The sequence below is a fragment of the Amblyomma americanum genome, chromosome 4, assembly GCF_052857255.1.
Source record: "Amblyomma americanum isolate KBUSLIRL-KWMA chromosome 4, ASM5285725v1, whole genome shotgun sequence".
Lineage (NCBI taxonomy): Eukaryota > Metazoa > Arthropoda > Arachnida > Ixodida > Ixodidae > Amblyomma > Amblyomma americanum.
In genome coordinates this window covers 172,989,460-173,015,593 of record NC_135500.1, presented here as the reverse complement: position 1 = coordinate 173,015,593, position 26,134 = coordinate 172,989,460, and the positions used below count along the sequence as shown (strand labels likewise).

The following is a 26,134-nucleotide window of genomic DNA, read 5'->3' as shown; positions in this document are numbered from 1 at the left end:
GGGCAGGTCCCGGCGCGGTGAGGCAGCCGCCTCTCGCTGGCCCGTCCGTCCTCGTCGTCAGCGGCGTCTTCTCGAAGCTTCCTCGGCAGCCCGCGAGCGAGAGTGGCCGCGATGCGAGCGCTCAGCGCCCCGCTTGTGGGAGTGTCGACCTGCCCAGTTCACGCCTCGGCCCGTCGAGATCGAAGCCTCGAGAAGGAAGAGCTCCGACTGACACGATATCGAGGTGCACGCCAAGGAAGCGGCTCCCGACGGATCTCGACCCGCGGCGTTCGACTACCATGGCTCGGTAAGCGTCATTTGGCTCCTTTTAATCTCGCATTCGGCGCTTATCCTGTGTTGCTAGGGTATAGGTCTGCTTATGAGCGTGCTCGTTTCGAATCACTCACACTCGCATTTCCGCATATGAGTGAGTGAGTGAATCATAGTGCCCGTGTGGCATGTGCATGAATGCATGGAGGTAAAAAAAAAAAATATTCGCCGGTGAGCGGGAGTGAGGAAACCTCCATGCGACGGCAACAAGTTGCGGTGGGATCAACAGTAAGTACAAATTCGACTCGTTATACTTATCAGGCGTAATGGGACTCATGGACCTTGTAGTGTAAGGCGGCGCAACTATTTTCATGGTTGTTTTTGCCGATTGCTTTTGACGACGAGCGACTGTAATGTAAATAAATTGTAAATTATGAGGTTTAACGTCTCGAATCGATACATATGGACTATGAGGAACGCCTTAATGAATGGCTCCGGATTAATTTCGACCACCTGGGGTTTGTAATGTGCACCGACAGCGCACAGCACTCGGACGTATTTGTATTTTGCACCTGTCGAAACGCGGCCGGAATCGAGACCGCTCCGTTGGGACCAGATGCCGAATTCCAAAGCCACCGTGATGGGTCCATCATAATGAGTTCTCATAAACTTTATTAGCAACTATGTAGGATTTCAGCATATTATATAACGCGTTAACCTGCAACATTTGTAAAATGTTCTTCGTATTCTACAGCGAATTTTTTTATATATATCTCTTTCTGTTCATTCGTACTTTTCCGTTAATATCCATGTTTCCTCATTACTATATTTCATTTCTGCTCTTCCGTTCCACAGGGTACACATTAACTCTAAGAGTAAAGTAAAATCTCTTGGTTCGGAATTATTTATTTTTATTTTCTCACAAGCACCCGCAGCGCCTATGAGGCATTATTGTAGGGGTGATTAACTACATACAGTAACGCATGCAAAGAACATATTGGGAACACGCCAGCAATTCAGTTGGTAATATTGAATAAGGAAGATTGATAAAATGATTACTTCAGCATCATAGCAACGCGAAAAGGCACTCAACCACAACCCGTATTGATTGGACCGACCTTTCTTTTTCACGAAATTGTGAATTTCGCTTTGCTTCGCTACTGATCCGGAGTTCCCGGGTTCGAACCCGACCGCGGCGGCTGCGTTTTTATGGAGGAAAAACGCTAAGGCGCCCGTGTGCTGTGCGATGTCAGTGCACGTTAAAGATCCCCAGGTGGTCGAAATTATTCCGGAGCCCTCCACTACGGCACCTCCTTCTTCCTTTCTTTTTTCACTCCCTCCTTTATCCCTTCCCTTACGGCGCGGTTCAGGTGTCCAACGATATATGAGACAGATACTGCGCCATTTCCTTTCCCCCAAAACCAATTATTATTATTTGCTTCGCAATGCTACTGACGCATTTCGTCATCATTACGAACTACATTTTGCGGACTCCTTATGGGGCGACGCAGAAACATTCATTTATACGTAAAACTAAGCTGCATGTTCATGCCTAAGCGATGTCGCTTCTTTTTATTTCGGCTTCATGCTGTTCAGCTTAAAAAGCTGGCGAATTATTTCTTGCCGGAGACATCGTCTGAAGCGCTGGCACCCATGATTAATTACGTGCATCACAGGCAGCATTCTAGGAATTTTCCAATAATAGCGCTTGCGGCATTTCAGAACAAAACGCAGTGAGTCACCATTGCCTTTCTTGAAACTCCTTGTCGTCAGGCAAAACCCAGCTGTTGCGTGCTCCCTTTATCGTCAACCTTGTATATTTTCAAAACGGCGCTCCACGAAGTCGTGTTCTTTTTCTTCTTTCTGAGAAGAAAAACTCAAAAGCTCTCTTTCTTAGCCTGAACTCCCGAATTGTACTGCGCGTCTGGGCAAGGTCTTCGAGTAGTTCCAGAGGAAAGTAAAGCAACGGATTCGGGTGAAAACGGAAAACATTCGAAACGTTCTTCAGATTTTCGTCCCAAATTGGCATCGCAGAAACCAAACATCAAAAGTTTTCACGTCCCAAAGCGACACATTGGTTATGAGGGACGCCTTAGTGGAGAACTGAGGATTAATTTTGACCACCTGGCCGGGGTTTTGTAACGTGCGCTTACGTCACGCGTTTCTTGCATTTCGCCTCCATCGAAACGCAGCCCAGGCGATAGGGATTCGATCACGGAACCTTGGGATCAGTAGCAGAACGTTAAAGCGCCGAGCCACTATGGCGGGTAAGAAACTAAGCGAAATTGATGTAATCAAGGGCGTCCGCAGAGCTTTCCTTCTTTCTTTCTTTTTGAGGGTGGCGGGTATTGGGGGGGGGGGGGGGGGGGTCATTTGTTACTAAGAGCGGACGGGGAAAGGGAGGCGGTAGGCAACCACCAAGAAAGGCACTCTTTGTGGTCTAAGATTTAATACAGATCACACAATATTTAGAAACGGCTAATTAGCGTCGGGCTTAGAGAAGACAGATTGAATTTTATGAAAGAACAAAACATTACACTTAATTAGCAAAATGTGAAAAGTTGCTATCGTTTAGTGAACAAAAAGGGTCAGTCTCGCTGCGTGCAGGTTCGCGACCCACGCAAACTGACGCAACTCAATATGTTCATCGACATGTAACTGCAGTCAGTCAGTCTCTATTTGAATAGCAGCTGCAGACAGCTCCGGTTGTTCTAGAGTCATTCTTGTGTTCCATTTATTGGGCTTGGTGGTCAGGTTTGGGGGATGGAGTGGTCGAAATTTTGTCAGAAGAAAAAGGTAATGAGGGTCTACAAGGATATGTGACGCCACGATGTTACACTCTCCCTACTAAGTGTAGCGGTCAAGATTGTCTGCTAAATGTAGAGGGAAATTTATACCGAAATTCAAGTTCTCGCGATAAGATGTAGAAATTTATTTGAATTAAGAAAAGTAAAACTTCACAATTTTCACTCAGAATCGTTCGCTGTCTTCAGCAGTCAGCACAACTAGTCTTTCACTGTCGTGACATGACTGCAAGATAATGCCTAGCGTGCAAAATTGGCTCGCAATCTTGAAGGGCGTTTCGTGCGGATACGCAGGACTTGAGTGTGCTGGTCAAGCTGTGTAGTTTTTTTTTTCTGGTGCACACAGCCCCCCCTCCCTTCCCCTTTCAGGACGCCCATGGATGGAATGCTGAATGCCCGGGTTCGATCCCGTGCGCGGCGGCCGCGTTTCGATGGAGACGAAACGCAAAAGGCGCCCTTGTGCTGTGCGATGTCAACGCACTTTAAAGATCCCCAGGTGGTCGAAATTATACCGGAGCCCTCCACTACGGCACCTCTTTCTCGTTTTCTTCTTTCACTCCCATCTTCCTTCCCTTACGAGGGACGCCGTAGTGGAGGGCTGCGGATAACTTCGACCTCCGGGTGTTCTTTAACTTGTACTGACACCGCACAGCACAAGGGCCTCTAGCATTTCAACTCCATGGAAATGCGACCGCTGGGCCGGGATCGAACCCGCGTCTTTAGGGTCAGCAGCCGAGCACCATAACCACTGAACCACCGCGGCGGCTGTCACTCATTTCAAACTCTTGACATCTACATCGAGGACTAGTTGCCGGCCATCATTTTTAAGTGGACGGCAGTGTAATATAGCTTCTGCGGTCGACGCACACAGGTCACTCGCGCGTTTGGCCGCTGTTAAACGGCGACAGGTATATTTACTCTTTGGCCTATTCTTGTTTATAAAAGCTCCGTTCTCGGCGAGACATGATCTCTGTATTGTTAGAATGTCGTAGTCTGTCGATACATGCCAACTTCAATTTTCCCTCGGAGTCAGAAGTCTCGGAACTTTACGGACAACTCTTCTCAACAGAGTTTCGAACAGTTCCGGGCCGAACGTCATAGAAGCAGTAGCGCGTGATCACGACCGTTCCAGAATAATCTGATTATGCGTTCAGCAAGAATTTGTACGGCCAATAGCTCGCGCCTCACAAGCCTGGAGTGAAAATACCTCGAGCCAGCGGCGATAAACAAAAGGACAGTGGAAAAGCAGACGTTAGAAAGGTGTCACATTTATGATACGCATGCAGTGCACTCCTGTCATGCGCTGTTCCCTTGCTTTAGTGTCCACTGATTGCGGCTCAGGGGGGTGTAATGGATTCAATAGAAAGAAAAAACGTGTAAGAAAGGAAGAGGCGGGTATTGAAATCGGTCACTTTCTCGGCGGCGGATACAGGACAAGCAGTAGGTGACAGACAGACAGAAAAACTTTATTGAGCAAGTGAGTTTTAGACCCAGCTGGGTCCCTGGGCCACTGCGCGGTCCCGCACTGCATCAAGTAGGTCATGCCGGGACATGACGTCGGCAGCCCGAGTCACCGCAGCAAGCTGCGATGTCCGGTCTGCAGCCTTAAGCAGGACCTCCCAGTCCTCCCAGCTCGAGATGGCGTGCTGTCCCCGCGGGGGAGGGTCAGCAGGGCAGCCGAAAAGGATATGGGAGAGTGTGGCGGGGGGGTCACCGCATAGGGAGCATGCAGAGGATGTGCCGAAATAGCGGGATAAAAGCTGAGGGGATGACAGAGAGCGGGTCTGGAGGCGTCTGAAGAGGATCTGTTGGGAGTGCGTAAGAGAGGGGTGGGGAGGAGGGTAAGTCCGACGGTCCAAACGGGGTATTTGCGTGAGCTCCGCAAAGGTGTGCGCCCGCTCCCTCGAGAATCCTGGATCGAGACTGTCCTGAGCCCGGCAGATCAAACCTCGGGCCAATTTATCGGCAGCCTCGTTTTCAGGGTTCCCAGAGTGAGCCGGCACCCACTGAATCTCTACCCTGCGCGGTAAATTTTGGGTAGGGGTGTTCAACAATTGCCAGGCAGGGGCGTGAATTCTTCCCCTGGCAAAGTTGGACAGAGCCGTTTTGGAGTCGCTGAAGATGTATTGGGCGTCCGAATGTGCAAGGGCTAGGGCGATGGCGGTCTCCTCTGCTTCCTCAGGCGTACAGCCCGAGGGAAGACGGTGAGTTAGGGGGTGAGGTAGGGTTGGATTGTAGGCAACTGCCACCGCTTCATGCGCTGTACATGCGGCGTCTACCCAAACGGCATCGTGGGCTTGCCCATAATACTTATGGAGGGCATTAGCGCGAGCTACGCGGCGAGGGATGTGATATTGGGGATCGACGTTTCTAGGAAGGGGTTGCACAACGAGAGGTGTATGGATGTGTCGAGGGATGGCTATAAGGGTTGACTGGTTAGCAGGTATGTTGATGCGAAGGGAGGAGAGTATATGGCGGCCAGTGGCGCTCGTGGCAAGTCTAAGGTACTGTGTCTGAAGGTGCGCGTCAACTAGTTCCTGAATGGTGTTATACATGCCTAGTGCAAGAAGTTTGGCTGTGCTAGTGCTACGAAGTAGGTTTAGGGCTGCCTTAGTCGCAAGGCGGATCATTGCGTTCACGCGTTCGGTTTCCGTGCGGTTCAATTTGAGATATGGGGTTGCGTATAGAATGCGGCTAAGCGTGCACTACTTTCATGTTGTCCGCTTCGTCTAAACCCTTGTTAAGGGAGGACACTCGGCGTAGAACGTGTAACACGGATTGCGTGGAGGCCTTGAGTCTTTTAAGGGTGTGTTCATTTCGTCCAGAATCCTGCAAGTGGAGGCCAAGAATGCGGAGGGCGGGTTTGATGGAGATAGGGGATCCTTTTAAATTGATTTGGATGGGCGAGTTAGCGCCAGATTTTGACCTAATTAGGAAGAGCGCGGACTTAGATGGGGAACATTCGAGCCCGATGGATGACGCGTGAGAGGAGATGGTGTCTGCTGCTAACTGAAGAGTTTCCTCAATTTCCCCGTCAGAGCTATGAGTGGTCCATGTGTTAATATCATCAGCGTACAGGGTATGCTTTAGGTGTGGGATTAGAGCGAGTTTGTGAGCTAGGGGGATAAGAGCAACGTTAAATAAAATGGGAGAAAGGACCGCCCCTTGAGGGGTTCCGAGCCCTCCGAGTGTATAAGGGGATGTGGTAATCTGATCGATGTGCAGGGAGGCAGTGCGGCCCGAGAGAAACGCGCGAGCGTAGTTGTAGGTTTTAGGGCCTACCTGTAGAGCCTGCAGTTCCCGTAAGATGGCATCGTGTCGAATTCTGTCAAATGCCTTGGTGAGGTCAACTGCCAGGATAGGTTTAGTGTGGTGGGGGATGGTATCATCAAGCACGTCATGTGTAATTTGAAGTAGGGCGTCCTGCGCAGATAGATGCGCACGAAATCCGAGCATACTGTGGGGGAAAAGGTGGTTGTCTTCCATGTACGTTGTTAGCCGAGCAAGAATTATGTGCTCGAAGACCTTGCCTAGACAGGATGTAAGAGAAATGGGGCGGATGCTGTCTAGGGTGATAGGCTTGTGGGGTTTTGGAATAAAAATAATTTTTCCATGCTTCCACGAGGCAGGGAGAGTACCTGCCTCCCAACATTCGTTAAAGTAGTTGACTAAGTCAGAGATGGAAGCATCGTCAAGATATCTGGTAGCTGCATTGGTAATTTGATCATCTCCGGCAGCGGTATTCTGTAATTTGAATAGGGCGGCGCGAAATTCTGATTCTGTAATAAGGGCGTCAAGCTCGGGCTGGGGTGGGCCTGCATAGTCAGGATACTTGCAAGGGAGACCGGGGGTTGTATAGGTGCATTTCACCTGGGCGAGGAAGGCGTCGGTGTCCTGTCGATGGTTGTGAGCGAGGCGGCGAATGCTAAGGCGCGTCTGAGATTTGGATTGCGTGGGGTCTAGCATGTGCCTTAACAGATGCCAAGCGCGGGTTGGGGAGAGATTGCCGCGGAGACCGTCACAAACCTGAGCCCAGTTAGCTTTGCAAAGAGTGGCACTACATTGTACTATTTGGGATTGAATCTGGGCAAGTTTGAGTTTTAGTCTCCTATTGTGCTTCTGAGTCTTCCACCTTTGCGTTATGTTGTCCTGTGCTTGGAGGAGGTGGGCGAGCTTGCTGTCAATAACAGGGGTGTCCGGGGTAGAGTCGAGCGTTTGATTGTGTTGGCGAATGTCTTTTTGCAACTGAATAATCCAGGTGTCTAGGTCGAAAGGGACCTGTGTTGGCTGCGCTTGTCTAAATTTGCGGAGCGCGTCCCAATTAGTGTGCTTAACAGTAAATTTGCGCTGAGATCGGCGATAGTTAATAGTTAGATCGGCGTTATTCGAATTAGGTGATGATCGCTGCCTAGTGTGGAAAGCATTCTTTCCCACTGCAGGTGGTCCAAGTTTCTACCAAGCGTGGGGTCTGGGCTAGTATCGGCAGTAACTGTTACCAATCCGCGTAAGTAAGCTGAAATCATTAAAGATGGTCAGGTGGAGCGCCAGCGTCTCATTGTATAAAACTGTGCCTCTGTGGTTGGTGCGCCGATAGCCCCAGTCCACGTGAGCGCAATTAAAATCTCCGGCAATAAGTAGGGGGTTTGATCCGGCCAACGTGGTTGCGGATTTGAGAAGTGAGGGGAGTAAGTTAATTGGCTGACGTGGGAGAAGGTAGCAGTTAAGAAAGAACAGGCTTGATTTTGTAGGGGTGGGCGGTAAGACTTCAATAAGGCTGTTAGCGATAGGGGAGGTAATTACGTGCTCTACGTAATGCAAGGATTTACTGACATATGTGGCCACCCGAGGAAGATCAGTGGGGTCTGAGGGGATAAAAGGGTATCCTGGCAGCAGCCTGGAAACATTGGCGTCCTGAATGGCGATAATGTCTGGTGGGGATGACGAACTTGCGATAATTTGCTGCAGAGGATCGCGCTTTCGCCGAAAGCCCCTGCAATTCCACTGAGCAAGAATATAGGCAGGAAGTACAGAGTTACGTAATGGCGTATGTACGGGAAAACATCTAAACGGAAGGTACATACACACGCAAGTGAAAGCTAAACAAATGCACGCATAAGAATGCCCCGTTATTGTCGTACATACAGCGAAGACCTTAACAAGCCACGCGAATAGTACATAGCAGAAAGCTGCGCCGATAGTGCTTGAGAGACATGCGGACGCCACTGAGGGGCGCTTGGCACGCAGGGGTGGCTGGTCGCACTTTGACCCGCAGCGCGCCCTCCTCCGCGTCGACGCAGAACCGGTCCGGAAAACCGCGAGAGGGGCCGTCGTCGACGCTCGCTTCCTCGAGGGCGAACAACGACCCATTGTTCCTCCGGCGACTCGCTCGGCTGCATCGGGCTGAGGAGACAGGCGAACGAGCCTCACCGTTTGACTTCTTCCGTACTTTCTTTTCGCTGGTGCGCGCTGACAACCTCCGCAGTTGATGGCTATTGGCTCTGCGCTACTGAGCAGGAGGTCTCGGGTTCGCGCCCTGTCGCGGCGTCCGCATTCCAGTGAAGGCGAGATGCAAGCTTGTCGACGTCCTGAGATCTCATTGAACCCCAGGTGGTCAAAATTTACCAGAGGCGCTCTATTGCGGCATGCTTTAGGCCACAGTACTACTTTTGATTGGCAAAAGTTCGCTCATATTTTTTTTTCTGTCTCTAGGGATCTGTAAACGTGAGCTGGGATCAGCCATTGTTTTTTTTTTCCTCTCTCATATATTTATCGCGTGTTTTGCCCTCCCCGCTCCCCCCTAATTGCACTCGCACTGACACATACTCGTTTGTTATGCTCTCAAATAATTGGATTTAACTTGGCATGTTACATCCCGCGTTATTTCGTCAGAATGCAGACAGCCCCCAGCACAGACGTGTAGAGCAAGAAAACCGAGGATAATGGAAGCAAGGTCGTCCACTCCGCTGAGAAGCTAACGAGAGACTTGGAGCATACAAAGCGGGGTGCGCTGCAGCAGCAGAGAATCAGCAGGTGACAGGCACGTGACAGAACGGATGCACAAGTCGGATTATCGGCAATTTTCATTCGTTTCATGCTACCGCTCCTGTTTCCTGGAGCGTATTCTTTTCTTACCGTGACTAGACATATATTCCCTTGTCTCACAGCCGCCACCAGCTAGCAGAAGGTTTGGCCTTTGCCACGCATTGACATTTGAAAAAATATATATACTTTTTTTTTAATACGTTTTCTAGCCCTAGCCACCGCGCTAACTACGAAAAACGTGTGGCGGGATATGCACCGAAACGGAAATTAGTGAAGCAAGGAAAAATTCGCCGAGGTCCCAAATCACATTGTGTTAGCAATGCAATATCATTAGAGGCAGTTGATGCCTTTACATCGAGTTTTGTGCCATTTATGCGTGGTGTTTGCGGACCCCTACACGTCTGTCTGCACACGATACATCCCATCGGGTCATCTAGCACTTGGTTACGTGTTTCCCGCACGCGTCTCGAAGTGGCGACACGGACGTCTAGTTCTCACTTCCGGTCTGGCGACGTCACTTCCCCCCAGCCAATGGGAATTACCCGTTTGGTGACGTCACATCACTTCAGCCAATGGGCAAATTTTATGACCAGCTACATATTGTTTTCCGATGAGTCTTTTAACGCTATTGCATGAAGAAAAAAATAAAAACAAAAAAAGCGAAAGCAAAGGAAAGAATAAAGACCCACGGGGCCCCAGGTGGTAAGCGAGGCGTGTGCGGCAAGCCCACAGCAGGCGAGGCGTGCGCCAAGGAAACTCGTGGGTCGTCTGCCACGCGTGGTCGCTCTGCTGAGAGCACAGGGACTGCGGCGGCGGCGACGAATGGCTCACTTGGCTGCAGTCCTTGAACTCGTTCGCCGAGCACTGCGTATGTGCCGCGCGGGTTATTTCTGAGAGCGCTAGTCGACGCTCTCGGCCCGACCGCTGCCCCCAAAGTAGACGCCGTTCCTTCCGGCGGTTTCCGAGGGTCGCTCCGCTGCAACCCAGTAAACAGCAAGTGCTCAGAATTCTTCGCGCTTTTGCGTCATCGCGTTGTCGACAGCTCCCTCCAAATGCAACAGTGTCGTCGTAAAGGTAGAAAAAGACGCGGTCTGTCGAGTTCCCAAAGTTAATATGGACACCTTGGTTCCCGAGGAAAACTGTCCTTATAGCGGGTCGTCCGTAATAACAAATCTTGATGACAAATATTATTCAAGTTATTAAGGCCTGCTCCTGTGTATAATGATGTTTTGACAAGTGAAAATTAGGTAAAATGTTTAGAACAGTCTGGAGTTGGGACTAATTAGTGTATTCTAAACACGGCAGAAAACTGCGTATTGTCTAGACAGGGCAAGAAAATCTGTCGTGTCTTTCTTGTCCTGTCCCTACATGCTTTTTTCTGCTATGTTTAAGAACCTTGGAGCTTCAAGTGCATTATTCTGGTTTAAGTCACCTTAAAAAAAAAATCAACACAGTCTGAAGCGGCTAGTGAACCATGTGACGCATGAAGGTGTCTCATGGTGCGATGGTGTACCTCAGACTTCGGCAGTTCACATCCGGCCAACAGCCAGCTGACAGCTGCTGAACGTGGCTTTTAATGTTGCAGAAACTGGAGAAGCAGCTTCTTTCAAAATCACTCACGCAATACGTCAAAAGGAACACTGACCATGCACCTTACCAAAGTACCTGTATAACATGAAACAAAAAAAAAAGGCCGTCCCTGAGGCATCTGCACTTTCGCAATACATTTCGCTGCACTCAAAACAGAGGAAAGGAAAGTGGCTGAAGCAGTCAAGCTGTTTTTTTTTTTTTTAGCGTTGTCCATAATAACGCGACGGGAACTGCGTGGGCTCTAATGGGGCTTGTGCATTTTCATCCGGATCATTCTCCGAGCAGCGAGTTTCCATAATAACGAGGCGGAAATGCTTCTAGAGAGTTTTGTTCCCAAAAAAGCTGTCCATAATTCGAACCGTCCGTATTAACGGGGCTCGTATTAACAAGGCACAACTGTATTTTTCCCCGGGTATTTAAAACGGCTCTTTACTAACACCCATAAAAATTTCATTTGCGAAATATAAGAATTATTTTCTTGTTTTTTTTTTTTCTCATTGGTCTCGTACACTTTTTTTTTTTCATGCCGCATCGTGGACGATGCTGTGCCCGGCAACTCTAAAGCATTTCAATCCTCAATTCGACGGGCGGTGCTCTCACTGTGGGGAGGTGTCGGACACCTACCACATGGTGTGGGCCTGCCAGCAGAACCCATCCCTACCCCCTATCCCAAACCCCACCCGAGAGGACTGGGAGGCGACCCTGACCGGCTGCTGCACCCTCCAGGCCCAAAGGGCCTTAACGCAGCGTGCCCGGGCTGCGGCAACCGCCAATGGGGTGCCTGACTAGGCATCCCCACCTAGTGGTTGTAAGGGCGTGACCCTTCAGGTCACGGACCCCAACACCTCTCTCTATAATTAATAAATGTTTTTACCACCACCACCACACGGGCGGGTATTAATAAATGAGGGGCCCAGTTCGCGAATCCGATCCAATACATGTTCGTGACAGGGGCTACAGATCGCGTCGTCGTCTGGCACACACGGCAGCAGTCTCGGTCGCCTGAAGTCTGCTGCGGTTCGCGGTTCATGACTTCGTCGGCATGAAGGGGAGCGTTCTCCGAGAACCACGTCCATTCGAGCGACTGATATTGATTAACTATGCTTACGCACGTTCGGATCCGCTAACAAAGGCCGAAGGCATGCATCGTCAGTGCGAGAACGTCTTCGCCACGCACATGTTCTGATGGGACACCCCGTGGCGTTGCAGCCCCCTTGCGACAGCTCAACCGCTTCGATCATTGCCGCTGTATTGTTCCTGAAATGGCTGGCAGTGCTGACATGCACTGTGGAGACTCTGTAAACCATAAGGTACGGCATTCGCGAGCAAACGAATACTTGGCCGTCATTATCAAATTCAGTTAGGTGACGGCCACTACGGGGCAGAGGCTTGATTACCGTTCCCACCAATTGTCCTAATACCGTCTCTACCTGACTACACCAGTCCCGGTCTGCATTTCGCTGCCATTGGAATCCGCTCTGTCACCCCTTTCTTTTTATTTCCCCTAATGCAGCGTTAACCATCCTTTGATCTCTAATGTGTGTCACGCTAATCGTGTCATCAGATTCCGCCCACAGGCTGTTTTAAAGGCCGTGCCCAACGAGGCACCTGTACGCGCAGTATGCAGGGAAAAACAATGGTATGCCTTTTACGAGCAATATGGACAGGACTTGCACTATATGTTCGCATTCCAGAGCAAAATTCATTTTCATTTTTAGAGGATATTACGCAGAAATAGAAAAGGTGTGTTTTTCAGTCATGGGGTGTGTGTGTGTGTGTGGGGGGGGGGGGGTAATTGGTTACAACACGGCGCCCCTTTATAAGAGGTATTCACGTGGCGTCATGGGCGTCATTGTTTTTCATGCGCGTAACTGCAACAGCGCAGGCCAGAACAGGAGGCGATAATTCCTTTAGACACGCCGGCGGCCTTTCAAGTTTGGCTCCACAGGCAACAAAATGGCGGCGCCTGCGACGTACGTCGTTGTACAGTCCTTATTGATTTCACCTTTGACCTTACGTATACGCGGACAAAGTGCCTATTTTTGACAGTATGCGTGCTACAGTCTCCTGACCAGCCATAGCTATTTGTGTTTATGTTTATTTCGTGCTATGTAGGCAACCTGCTGCATGAGTCAGATACTTTCGTTTCTGTTATCTCTGCTCTGTTTTTTTTTTTCCCCTATATTATTGCTTCCAATTCACAAAATGGCTGGTCCTCCAGCCCACCTGCTAACGTCAAGGCAAACGCGGGAAGACAAGAAAGCGCACAACAAAAAAATGGAGGCACCGGAGTGGCGCGTAAGAATGTGACAAAAAGTCGCAGATGACTGATCGCTTCGCGTTCGCGTGCTCTATTAGCGAAGACCTTTCGCTTCCCAGCGAACAAGACAGGCAGCGCTGAATAGAATGCTCCCTCGCTCAGACTGCGTCAGACCGAGCGGCGCCAATCCGAGCACGTTACAGCCAGCGACGCGCGCTCTCTCTCCCAGCTCCGAACCGCTTCTCTCCAGCCGCGAATCTTGCGAGAGCGTCCCACGCCGAAGTGTTGCGCACGTGGTAGCAGCGTGCGCTTTTCAGCGCTGCTACGTCCCGTAACATTCGAGCTCCCAAAGTTCTGCGCAGCGCTGCAGACGCCGGACGCACTCTCAAGAGAGCGACGGTCCTAGAGAGCGACGGTCCTTGTTACGGCTGGCGTAAAAAGTACACTCGTGTTCCAAACAGCGCACAAAGAAGTCGTTTGCTAATTCTAGCCTCACCAAAGTCGTTGTTCACTCGGAACAAGCAGGAATTACCGTTGCAACGCCTCATCAACATTGAAAGTGCTATGTGAACTACTCGCAATAGACGATGGACGAGAACGACATTCGCAGGAGAGCGTTTTTCTTTCTTTACTGACGTCTTTATGGCGCTGTTCACATCATAATATGTGTCACCAACTAGCCTAAGCTGCAACCCAAGTTAAATTGCAAATGCAACACAGTTGAATGTAAACTCTGTGGAGCGAAGTGACACACGATTTTAAAACAAAGCGTGTGTTTAACAGACCAGCCGCTTGTCTTATGCTGCACGGTACTTGAAGCGCTGTTGGGCCGGAGGACAGGCGCGCTGCGGCTCACGCGCACACCCGCACGCTGCTCTCCGTCCGTAGCCTCGACTGCAGCGGCGACTGGCGAGCCCCTCGTTTCAAGGCCACTTAGCGTATTGGTCGGCCTTGGACCATCGCCTCATTGGCCTCATCCTCACACGCAAGTCGCTTGCCGTTCAAAAACAATAAAAAAATGGGGGCTCGCCCTGCCCTCGCTCTCTTTCCTCTCCGTCTGCCCGCAAAACGCGACGACGGACAAAGCGATCGCGCAATGTAGTCTCGTTCGCGGAAGCTCCTTGCTTCCGGGCTGTCGCGGAGTAGAGAGCGGGCAACGCGGTCGCCTGCATTCGGGCTCCGTCCGTGCTTTTCGCAGCCGTGCCTGCGCAGTGTCGACATCGCGGCAAAAGTGCTTTGCCGCTGCAATGGGTTCTTTTTAATTTATTTGACCCACGCTGGGCGCCAGTATGCAAAGAGAGACTGTTGTTGTCAACGGACTGACATACTCCAGCCCGTCTTATTTTAGGTCGCCGTTAGCTACTTACGAAATTGCTACAGTTCCCCAAACGGATCAGAACGAAAAATACGAGAACCCGGAAGAGGTGTCCGCTTATTCAGTGCCCTATTGCAATGGGGCAAATGCGCATGTCTACGGGACAGACAAAATAGCGGTCGTCGACGCAGAGGAAAATAGCGATCGAGTTGCTTTTCTATAATCATTAAAACGAGCGAATTAATATTACGGATAGGTTCATATTTAGAAGAGAGAGCGAGGACAGAAACGCACCGTTGCCTGTACTGCAGAACCCTCAATTAGCCAAAAGATAAGAACGAGAGTGGGGAAGGTAAGTGCTGATAAAAAAAAAAGCGAGAAAATGAAACAATATGACGAGAGGTTTGTTGCAACAGCAAGACTGAAAAGTGCAGCGTGAGAGGAGGTAAACAGCGTGTATAAGAAGCCATATGGGCGCGGACTTAAGTGTCCGAACACCGCTGAAGTGTTCCAGCCCTGCCGTTATCTCTTAAAGGAAATAATCTCGAGTAGCAAATCCTTCCAGATACGCGTTGCCATGCGCACTTGTGCAGACCCCTATATTTTACGTGCTAGCTGATCGATGTGGTGAAACTCCAAGATAATTTATAGCTGTCGACTGAGTTTCGGGGAAAACAGGCATGCATGGGCTGGTGTGCTAGCTGGCTCTATCGAAATAAGCGTACCGGTCAAAGCGGACGCGTAATCGATATTTTATACTGATAGGCGGCTGCGATCTGCTGTGATCGGCATATGCGCTCATCATACAACTGCATTTCGTTATCTTTTTTTCGCAGTGTCGCTTTAATTGTAAAAGTAATAAAGAAACCGCATACAAATTGCGTTCTCGTCGTCGCCGATATTCTAGCTCCTTGTTCATGCTGTTTTTTTTTCTTTTTTTTTCATTGAGCCTATTTATTTTCGCGCGTCCCATTACCAAACTCATCACCAGCCTGACTAAGCCCACTGCAGGGATTAGTTTACTGTCGTCCATTGGAAATGCAGCGCAAATTATCGTGGAATATTTTTGTAGGTTTTTATTGCGGAGAATGAGCCCGAAAAAATTTAAATGCAATGCAATGCAACACGCTATATTTTATGACTTTTATTAGAGCTCCAGGCCTCTTCGTTGTTCTTTCCCGAAAGACATCGACTAACTGGCCAATTTTTTTTCTCGCTGCGCTGTCTGATCAGTTAAGTGGTATTTAATTTAGTATTTGCTTTTGTCACTCCATGTTTAATATTCGCACAATTTAACTACTGTCGCAGCAAGCAACTAGTGCGTAGGTCGTCAACCGTATGGCCGTGGATAAGTCACTTTCATTTTTTTTTCGCCGTTTCTCTCGACATTCTCTCTCTGACGAAAGTCTCGGCTCTGCAACGGCGTCATAAACATTGCGTGAGATCGGTAGAACTTGTTTGACATCTCAGCGATGCTGTAAACTTGCAAACATGGGGGGGGGGGGGGGAATTCACTGCGTTTGCAGCAATTCAAGCTGCCCCATCTAAAGCAAAGCGCCCGGGTTTCATTCCCTTTTATGCCCGAGAATTTTCGCGAAGCGCCGTGCGCCGTCCGTTGCCAGTCGGGCTCCGCATACCCAACGGACTACGCGAGCGCCGAGATTCGCCCTCGACTCATTGACGTCACCGTGACGACACAAGAGAATGAAAAATAAATACATGTAGAGCGCCACCGCGGTGCGCTTTAGAGAGGTCTTCAGGCGCGTCTGAAAGTAGTTCTCCACTCTTCGCTCATTTGTGTTTAAAAGAACGTTGCAAAACTTAAACAAACTATACCATTCAAGGTTCAACGTGATATCTCGGCTGAATTAGTTGGTTACATTTTTCTATTCAGCTTTAATTTCAAACGAGCTTCCGCGCTGTAATACAATTAATCGCCTCACCTTCTCAGCTGTTTACCAACGGGCAGTCATCTGACGGTTTCTTCACTGCGCTGCTGTATTATAGTTATGTCTCGCTTCTTTTAGCCAGTTGGATTTGTTTAGGAATTATTTGTGCTTATACGCCATCATCGAACATATGCTGGTCGGGAAGACAAGTTTGGCTCGACAGCAGTCCGAGGTAAAGTGGTGTTCGTCTGCGAGCTTCTCTCTGACCGTCACTTTTGTTTTAGGTCGCCTTGCAGAGATGCCGTCGCTTGCAATTTAAGCCTTCGTGCCCGGATAATGTTCGTGTGCGTTGAGCAGTTTTCGTGAGATGTCTTGTATTATGCATGTGCTAGTTATATAGCTACGATGTGTGAAATCAGTAGTTATAGTGCCCTTTTTGACCTTACGATTGATCATACTGCAGGGGCGCTCACTGCGTACGAAATTTAATGCACGCTCCTCTGAGAGCAGTACAGTGCATTGCAGCTGTCGCTGGCCAGCGATATATTTGCATTGCATTCTTGCCGCGCATAGCCAACGAGAGCCAGGCGCCTGAACATTTATCATCGCAGTAATCCGTCAGAATTAAGCGATGCTCGCTATCGCTTTTATCACCGCCTGGAAACATAATCCGCTTCCGCGATGCACTGTGTGCTTTATTCTATTGTCTCGCTATACCTGGTCTGCTGTGAATTTGTGTTGTGCACGAACGGCGAGTATCCTGCCAGAGCAGCGCAACTGTTGCTATCCCTCAATAACGAGTGGGTGTGGCCAGTTTGGACCCTTTCGGTTTTGTCACAGCGCAGAGAACTAAGTCATGCCTTGCTGACCTCCGGTTCGAAGCTGTCTGCTGCCCGACAGTCGACGAAGAGCTCATCCAGCGTTTTATATTTGCATCCATCGAGTCGGTCTTCCGCGGTTCCACTTGTTCAAAATGCTCGCGCCTGTGTGGCTAGACTTGAGCGCAAACTGATGCGTTTTGTACAAGATACCTGTGGCCCTCTGACAAATTCTTCCAAGCTCCATTGTGCGAGGCTGAAATTTCAGCCTCTTTATGAGCTGCATTACGAGCGCCATCGCACCGCGGGAAGGCCCAACACCTGCGCCAGGCTGTCTGACGCAACGTCATTTCACCTTGTCGGAATCCTTGGCGATGCGCTGTGGCCGAGCCGCTTCGGACAGCACCTTGTTACCAGCGGGCACACCCAGTGATTTCTCATTCGGCCTACTCTTGTCTCCTTTATTATTTTTACTTACCATCTGTGTTGCCGCCGTGGAAGGCACCCCGGTGCCTGAGCAGCGGCCCGAAGTTCGTCTCACTTTATCGAAATTATGAAGCGCCTATATGTATATAACGGCTTTTGCGACCTTACTAACGTTATTTCTTTCGACTTCTTGCCAAATGAATAGGCGCATTTCGAGCGCTGCGAAGTGTTATCTGCGTAGATTCACTGGACCCGCGGCGGTAGCTCAGTGGTTAGGGCGCTCGGCTACTGATCCGGAGTTCCCGGGTTCAACCCGACCGCGGCAGCTGCGTTTTATGAAGGCAAAACGCTAAGGCGCCTACGTGCTGTGCGATGTCAGTGCATGTTAAAGATCCCCAGGTGGTCGAAATTATTCCGGAGCCTGGAGCTCCACCACGGCACCTCTTTCTTCCTTTCACTCAGTCCTTTATCCCTTCCCTTACGGCGCGGTTCAGGTGTCCGCCGATATATGAGGCAGATACTGCGCCATTTCCTTTCCTCAAAAACCAATTACTATTATTATTATTGTTAGATTCACTCGAGTGATTCAGGGCCTTTAGAGGTATTGAGTGGAGAGAACTGCCGCTGGGAAAAAAAAATTGCTTGTCATGTGCTTGCTGCAGGAGGCTTCGCTTCGAGTGTTCACCTTGCATTGTTATTCTCTCCAACAGTTTGAAGCGGGTGCATTTCGCCGCCAGTGCAGCTGCCATGTCGATCCAGGCCGGACTCACTGCCGACTCTGCCATCGCCCTTGTGCAGCAGTACCTCAGGAAGGAGCGGCTTCACTGGCGGCCCAGCACCTACGCCTCACAGGTCAGTCTGAAGGTGACATTGGCACGTACACACCCCTCTGTGCTGGGCAGTCTTCCTGGCACAGATACATTCTCAGGCCCCTTGCACTATCTAATCTGAAACGCCAGGAGTGTTTGCGGTTTGCTGTGCTGGCCTTTGCATTTATATCTGCCGCCGTATTTTCTGCTTCTCCTTTTTTTCATCCTTGCTATTGTAGTGACACTGCTTCTGTGATGACTGCCATTTCAGGGGGAAGAGATCACATCTATCCAAAGGAACCACACTGTGAAATGGCTGACTGTCCTCACTCGGTACCTGAAGTTCAATCCTGAGACCCTCTTCCTCTCGGTCACACTCATGGATGAGTTCCTTCGCTTGGTTAGGGTGAGTGCCCAGCCAACTTCGCGACAGCATTTTGCCATCAATTGCGGCCTTTTTGTCTTACCGCTCCTGAGAGGACGCACAAGGGCAAAGCATCTAATTGGCTGAGGACATTGCTTGTACAGGCTATTTGTTGCTGGTGCTAGCGTAGCCTTTCTTTTCGGTCATTGAGCCCACTGGAGCTAGCTTCATTAGGGCAAAACCACTAGGTACGAAAGAAGAGATCCTTATTCTGATTTCAGTAGCATTGATACCGGAGTACTTAGACTGCCATGATTTGACTGCTGCTACAAAGTATCTAGTTGTGTCAACAGCCAGGTCTGCATCTCTTCTGTGGTTGTGTGTCACTGAAAGATTCATTTTGTGTTCGTGTGGTACATCGTACCATGTATGTAGTACTAACCTACCTCTTTTATTTTCCCACAGGCACAACCCAAGTACCTGAAATGTATTGCTATTTCGTGCTTCTACTTAGCGTCCAAGATTATCGAGGAAGATGAGGTGAGCACTGAAAGCAGTTTGGCTCCTTTGTGGTGGCTATTTTAGGAGCACTTTGTAGTGCAGTGTCAGCATGAAGTTTTTCTTTCCACTCTGCAGATGGTTCCACATATCAAGGATCTGATAAAGAACTGTGACTGCATCTTCAGTGTGTCTGAAATTACCCGCATGGAGGCTTTGATTCTCAAGAAACTCAGATGGGACCTCTGTCGAGCCACAGCTCTCGACTTCTTGCATGGGGTAAATATTTGTTTTGTCCTTGTGAGTGAGCTTAAGATGGATGTATGAGCAGCTTGCTTTGTTTCTGCTTTGGAGTAGAAGCTTTGCCCCAAGCTGGTAAAGTTTGCTCACATTGTGTTGGGCTGAAGAGCATGGATAACCATAAATGGAGCAGAGTCCGGGAGTCACTGCTATTTCTGTTTGTATTGAAGTAGTCAGCTAGAAGCTTTCTCTTCCCTTTGTTTCTGTCATTCGGCCCTTTAGCATACATGGGATAAATTTTGTGAGATTTAGGCCCCTCTTAAACCCTCCTTTGTGTCGTTCCGATTTTGTTCATTTTGCTAGCCTGTAGCAACTGTGTAGTACCACTGTTCAAAGAGAGTCTCTCATGAAATTCATGCCATCAGGTCAATGCTGTGACCCCCGAGAAATTCGCCTCCTGCTCTCTATTGTGGCACTGCTAACTATACTTCACCTCACAAGTTGTTTGCAACGTTGCGAAAGGTAGAGCTTTCTCATCCAGTCAGGGCCAAGGACGACAACAAATAGTGCCTCAGATATTTTTTAGCAGTGTTGACCGTTTTTTAAACAATTATTGCAGGAATCGAAAAGGTAGTTCAGGATGGTGTTTTGAAAGTACAGAAAGCATTTTATTAATTGGTTAAATTAGCAGAGAAAGTCCACACGAACACAGCACTTCGGAGGCCTACTGCAAAGTGGTGTGTCGCCATTAATGGACATGGCGTCTGCCGAGCCTGCAGAGTCTCCTGTGCGCAGTAGCTAGATACTGGTGCTCTTTCTTCCAAGTGATGGAGCCTCCAGTGACAGGGTGAGGGGCACGGAGCAACATGTTTTGCAGCATATGCCATTCTCATTGTCTCGGATTTCCGCAGCCTTCAAAGCACTGCAAACGACTTGCGAAATAGAGTATAGCAATGTTACCAATGTCATTTTTTAGCGCGGCCATTCTGAAGCTCTAAATCTCTGCAATGTAACCGGAACCTGCATCCTCACTTTCTTAGCCTTTATGTTAGAGGTGATGCAGGCAGTCCACTCCATTACAAAGAAAACCAGGTGGCTTGAAGGCTTTTGACCAGCGGCATACATTAGGATTTGCCTGCGTGAAAGCGGCAGTGCTTATTCTGAACTGTCCGGCAAACTTTTGCTCCATTATTGAATGCAAGTGCTTACATGTGACTATGTATTTTAACTCTGGTGTAAATTTCTGTGCAGTTCTATGCCCTGCTCGTGTTGAACCGGAGCCTGCTCTTGCCAGACCGGTCTGAGCAGCAGTTGGCAGCCTTGGGCCCGCTTCTGGAGACTAAACTGCAGATCTGCCTGGACCAGGCCTCCCTGGTGGCCACCCGGCCTTCCACCCTTGCCCTGGCTGTGCTCAGCCTCGAACTGGAAACGTGGACCCCTAATTGGTTCGTCATCACCATTGCCCTGCAGAGGCTGGCACAGGTGCGTTTCTACCCATTTCTTGTGGAAAACAAACAACTCTCAGTGGGAGCTGACCTTTTATAAGCTAGAAAAGGGTGAAAAATGAAATGCAGGTATTGCCAGGCATTTTCACGGAAAATTGCAATGGCATCAATGCCTTTTCTTTTTGTGTGCAAATCTCAGAGGCTAGACTACACCAGAGTTTTTACACCCAGCCAGCAGTCACTTAGTCCATCATTGTCTTGATGTCATCATCAGCGTTTTGAATGCAGTGGTAAGAAAAAATGTTCTGTTTACAAATTTCTCAGCAGCAAAAAAAAAAACCTTTTGAATTTATCTGAGAACAAAAACTAAATAGATGGAGTTGAGTCCCTTTCACACCAGCCTTTCTTTTTTTTTTTTAAGTGTGTGGAAATTTCTCTTGAGTGTTTCCCAGAAGCTAAATCCAGTGAGGGGCTGCAGATAGTGAAGTGAGCTGATGAAATTATGAAATTTGCGGCAATGGGTGCCTGCATCTGGTGCGGGATTAATGCGCCACAGACTGGTGCATTAATTGAAGATCAGTGGGAGGGCTTGTTCTGCAGTGGAGGAATGGTTATGTTTTTGATATGTTCTAGATGGGTCCTGAAAGACATAGTTAGCACCTTAAAGGAATATGTTTGCATATTTTTGTTCACTTTCTTGCACTTGAACATTTAAAAGAAACTGAGTTGCATTTTAAAATCCTGTTTTGTGTAATAATATGCCTGGCTCTAGTATTCATTCGATTTCTGTAAATTTTGGGGAAGAATGGTTTTGTATGAGCCCCCATTGAAATGCTGTCGCTGTGCCTGGGATTTGATCCCACAACCTTGGGCTCGAGAAAGAGATGCCAAAGCCACCAAGCCATCGTGGTGGGAGAAAGGAAATGGAGCCCGAAATACTATCAATGTGTGAAATTTCAATGGGACCAAGCCAGGGATACTCAGAAATAAAATTCTCTAAAGTTTGAGCGCTTTTTCGTGTTGTGGCAGCTATACATTGTGTCATCTTTGCTATGCAGTGCTCATTCATTTCACGGCTGACAGGTTACTGCAACTACATTTTGTGTTAACCGGAGCTAAGGCGACTGCATTTAACAAAAATGAGCTGTAGAAGCATGTCAGGAATCTTAAAAGTCTTAATGTAACGAGATTAAGTCAAGAAGTTCTAGAGTATCATTGCATCCATCATGTAGTGGACCCTGCTTTTTTTTTTTTCACCCCAACACACTTGATGTCTGTGTATTCGTTCTTGTTCTCTCTCTGAATTTCCTGCAGAAGTATGCTGGCGAAATGCTGCTGTATTGCAGCTTTGCTTGGCTTGCTTCGACCAATCTTAATCGTCCTCAATGCTCTTGCGCAGGTCGAGAACAGTGACGTCATCCGCTGCCGAGAAGAGCTGGCTTGCATCTTTGCCAAAGCACGCACGGCTGTGTCGCGAAAGCACCGGCACTCCGACTCCCAGAATGCCCACAAGCCATCGAAAAGAAGGGTATGTGTTGACCTGTTGCAGAATCCAAATTTAACAGTGTTGACTGTGAAAGCAGCTTGTCAATGAAGCCACTTCTGTGACGCTTAGATCAGAAAAAGGGGAACTCATTGTAAGGAAACTGACTCCAAAGTGAAGTTGGCGCAGATTAATCGATTAGTACCATGTTCTAATTAAAAAGAGTTTATGAGTTAGGAAAAACATTTATGAGTTAGGAAAGAGTGAAAGATGAAAGGCCAGTTTCGCTCACCATCGTGCCCCGTCGTTTCCATAGCAACCTGTGGTGATATTAGGTGATAGTTTTTTTATGTTAAAAGAGAACAGAAAATGTGCACAAAGGATTGCACCCATGAAGCTACCCCCAGTTGTGCATTTTTATTGCACAAGAAAACTAAATTTGAAAAAATAAAACAAAACCATGGCACTTGAGGCCATTAGCAGCATTATGAATTTGAACAAGAGTGACAAGAAAGGATATAAAGGAGTTCAGCATTAGGGTTGTATTTACATTGTCTCAAGGCTGCACGGACACTGCTTTGCAACTCCATTGCACACTCCTCGCTCGCAAGATTTTTCTTCTTAACTTAGTTACCTGGATGTAATGCGACCATAAATGTAACACGATGGCAGCTTTTGCTGGCACAGATGGAAAAGAAGATTCAGATTTTCACTAATGTTTTGTTGGAGAACAAGGGGCAACAATTTCAATTCTGTTATTTGATCCGATCAACATAAACCCCCTCCTCCCCCTTAATTTGAACTCCATATAATTTGACCTATCTTTGGCCTCCTTCAAATTCAAACTGTCTAAGGAGTCCAGTGCAGAAAAATACATTGCATTCAAGTAAATGCGGTGAGCGATGGAAAAATTTAATTAAAATTCAGATGAAAGTCGTAGGTATCCATTCCCCCGAGCGCTTTGCTGTTCAGTGCAGTTCCCACTGGCAGTAGTGCATTAATTTAACCCAATTGACACTTCAGCATCCACTCTTGTCTAAAAGGGTAAGGGTAGCTCTTTGCCTCACCCATTTTATAGCTCTTGCCTGGTGACATTGGAGTTATGGCTTTTCTTAAGATGAAAGAACACCTGACTGCTGCTACATGCTTGGGTGTTTGGCTAAGAGGTCATGATGGGTATAGTGCATCGTCATTGTCAACAGCTATCCTTGTTCTTCGATGGCGTGCAAGGACTAGGCCTGCATTTGTGGATGCGAGTCATTATTGGTGTGACAGTACTTGAATTTGATCTCAAATTCAGTCACTTAAGAAAATGAAAACTGTACTCCTGAAGGCAAAACGTGTGAAGCACCTTGCTTGATATCTTGGCATACCAGAAAAGAGAATTCCACTCACCCTTTCCTCGATATTATTGCAGTTTGACATTGGAAGGCAACAGTAGTCCAATGAATGCTTCTGTCGAGAGGTGTAGCCTAAACTGATTATTTTACTCTTGGTACATATTCTTTTAATGCGTGCAGGAATGGTGTTCTGATTAGTTTTCTTTTGCGCTCCTGTGCAGATGGAGACGACAGACATCGAAGACATCTACGACAGCATAAAGAGGTTGTACGGGGACGAAAGTGCATCGACAGCAGCAGCCAGCGTCTCGTGTGGCATGCATCAGGGCCAAGGTGGCATCAGCGTGCCTGGCTTTCCCGTCCGCGCCATGTAAAGAAGAAACTGCTCCACTAGACGTAGGAAGAAGCCACCAGGCAGAACCAGGCATACAAAAGAGGCAAAGCAAAGAGAGAAGAAAGGCCCGCTGCCAGCCCAAGAAACATTTTCCCGCCTCCACACCGCCTAGTCCATTGTACTTTTTCTTAGTTTTTAACCCGGGCCGGTTATTGCAACGAAAAGCACCGCCAGTGTTATGTGTAGTACTTGCAGCAGGTCATGGTCTAGTCGCATGCCACAAAACTGTTATCGATAGTTTCTTTTATTTTTCTCGTGCCCATTCTAGCGACTGCGGTAATTAACCCGTTGCAAGTGTGGCCGGGCCTACGGGATGCATTGCACGGCTGTGAGTGTAGCCCGTAGGTTGCAGCTTTCTCAGTTTGATGTTTTTTTTGTTAGACTTTTATATTTTGTTACGCATACAATTGGTTGCTACTGAAGCGTTTTTATTTTGAGCGTCATCACTATCATGCGACAGGCAGTGGTCTAGAATGCTGAGGTTTTTATGCGGTGCTAGATTTTAAAGATATGGAAAAAGTGTACTTTATGCGGAACAAATCTGTGTTCTTGTCCGTGTTGTTCTGTGTTGTCTGGCCGAGACGTTTTTAAACCATTTTACCTGGGCTTTGTGAGCCCTTATCCTTCTCCCCTGCCTGTTAATGGGCCGGATGTTTTGAGAAAGGTCACCATAGTGATGCTGAATTTGTAAAGCGATAAAATTGGCAAATAATTAGCCTGCACTGGGGCCATACCCCACACTCTACTATCGTAATGCATCACCTCATGTCCACCATGTGGAGCAATAAGCATGTCAAGCAGCAGCGTCGTCGTTTGCTGTGTCAAATGTGTTCACTGAATGTTTTTGTTCATTTCAGTAGATGTTGTATGGCACTCATTGTGTGTGAGTAGTTGCCCATGTTGCAGAGCAAATTCTTAGATCAGTCTAAAAATTGGCTGCAGTGTACAGATTGAAAGGCACGCCCACTGTCTGTCATTGTTTTCTTCTTTTTCCACAAGCCTGGTGTAACTCTAGCCCATGTGTGTTTCATGGTTGGGGAGAACCTATGTCTCGCTGATGTCCAGTGCGTTTGTCCTCTCTGTCGTCCAGTTTTATGTTCTACAAGAGAGTACATTGTAAAAAAAATGTATAATATGTAAAAAATGTAAAAAAAAACTCACAAGCCTGAAAAACCAAAAAAACATTGTAAATGAACCTCATTTCATCACCAGTTTTTATCATTTTTAAAAGTGCAAGGCACATAGTTTTAGTGTTCTTTTAATGCTCCAGACTTCCCTGTGTTTGTTTCCTTCTCTCGAAAAAAATACCGCCCAGTGTTCTGGGAAACCCTTTTTCATTGGAGGCATTAAAACAAATATTTATGGAACGCACAGACTTGTCTCATCTTTTCACTGGCATCACAATGTGCTCTACCATTTTAACGTCACTGGCATGTAACGCAACCTTCTCTGTTACCCAGAGCTGCTGTGCTGCTTGTAGTGCTGCCAGAACTTCACATCAAGCCGTTACTAGAAAGGGCAGCAGCACATCCGAGAACCAACACTTTCATGAGCTTGGCTACCTTCAGTGCTAACAAAATTTCAGCATTATATGTGGAGAAATTCTTTCTTAAACATTTTTTCTCTTCTACAACTAGTGAAACGAAGCCCTCCCATAGCACTCAGAAATTTCATGACCAGTAAATAAATAGAAGACCATGGCACCATACTTGCGTCAACCAAAGCTGGAAACATTCTGCTGTAAAAACAAAAAATCTGGTGAATTTAAAAATTTTGTGTTAAGGTTATAATTGTGTTGTACTAGACAAAGAAAAGCTAAAGCTGCAATGTAACCACTCTTGAACTCGTAACCCGGGCCAGCAGCGTTGTGTCACAAGCCAGCCACAGTCAATTTCTTGAACTATAGTGCAGCATGTGCATTTCTAAAAGGATCACAACACATGAAAAATCCTGCAACTGAGTTCAGGCTATGCAAAGATGAGTAAGGTCCAAAGAAAGGGAACAAATGTATCACTGAAGCAAATGAATGGCAAGCAGGGTACCATGGTATGTTTCCTAAGGTGCTAAAGGCACACTTGGTTCTTGAAAGGTGTGGGAAGACCTGTAAACCCCTGCAGAAATGCTCACTAGGTTGCAGTCACAAAGAATGAAGAGAAAAGGTAGGCATT

The 26,134-nt window shown here is 48.0% G+C and overlaps 1 protein-coding gene across 2 annotated transcripts; it reads left to right on the top strand.

Moving 5' to 3' along the window:
• On the top strand, positions 1-25,339 carry LOC144128663 (cyclin-I-like). Of its 2 annotated transcripts, none has more exons than XM_077662245.1 (8): positions 1-286; positions 18,104-18,245; positions 18,474-18,608; positions 19,032-19,106; positions 19,203-19,343; positions 20,556-20,786; positions 22,149-22,277; positions 23,794-25,339. In XM_077662245.1, exons 1-8 carry the CDS (start codon positions 279-281, stop codon positions 23,944-23,946), a joined length of 1,014 nt encoding a protein of 337 aa, XP_077518371.1. In that variant the 5' UTR covers positions 1-278; the 3' UTR covers positions 23,947-25,339. The 2 variants fall into 2 exon arrangements, with proteins under 2 accessions (XP_077518371.1, XP_077518372.1); XM_077662246.1 differs by lacking the exon at positions 1-286 and adding an exon at positions 16,007-16,381.
• Positions 25,340-26,134: the final 795 nt, after the last annotated feature.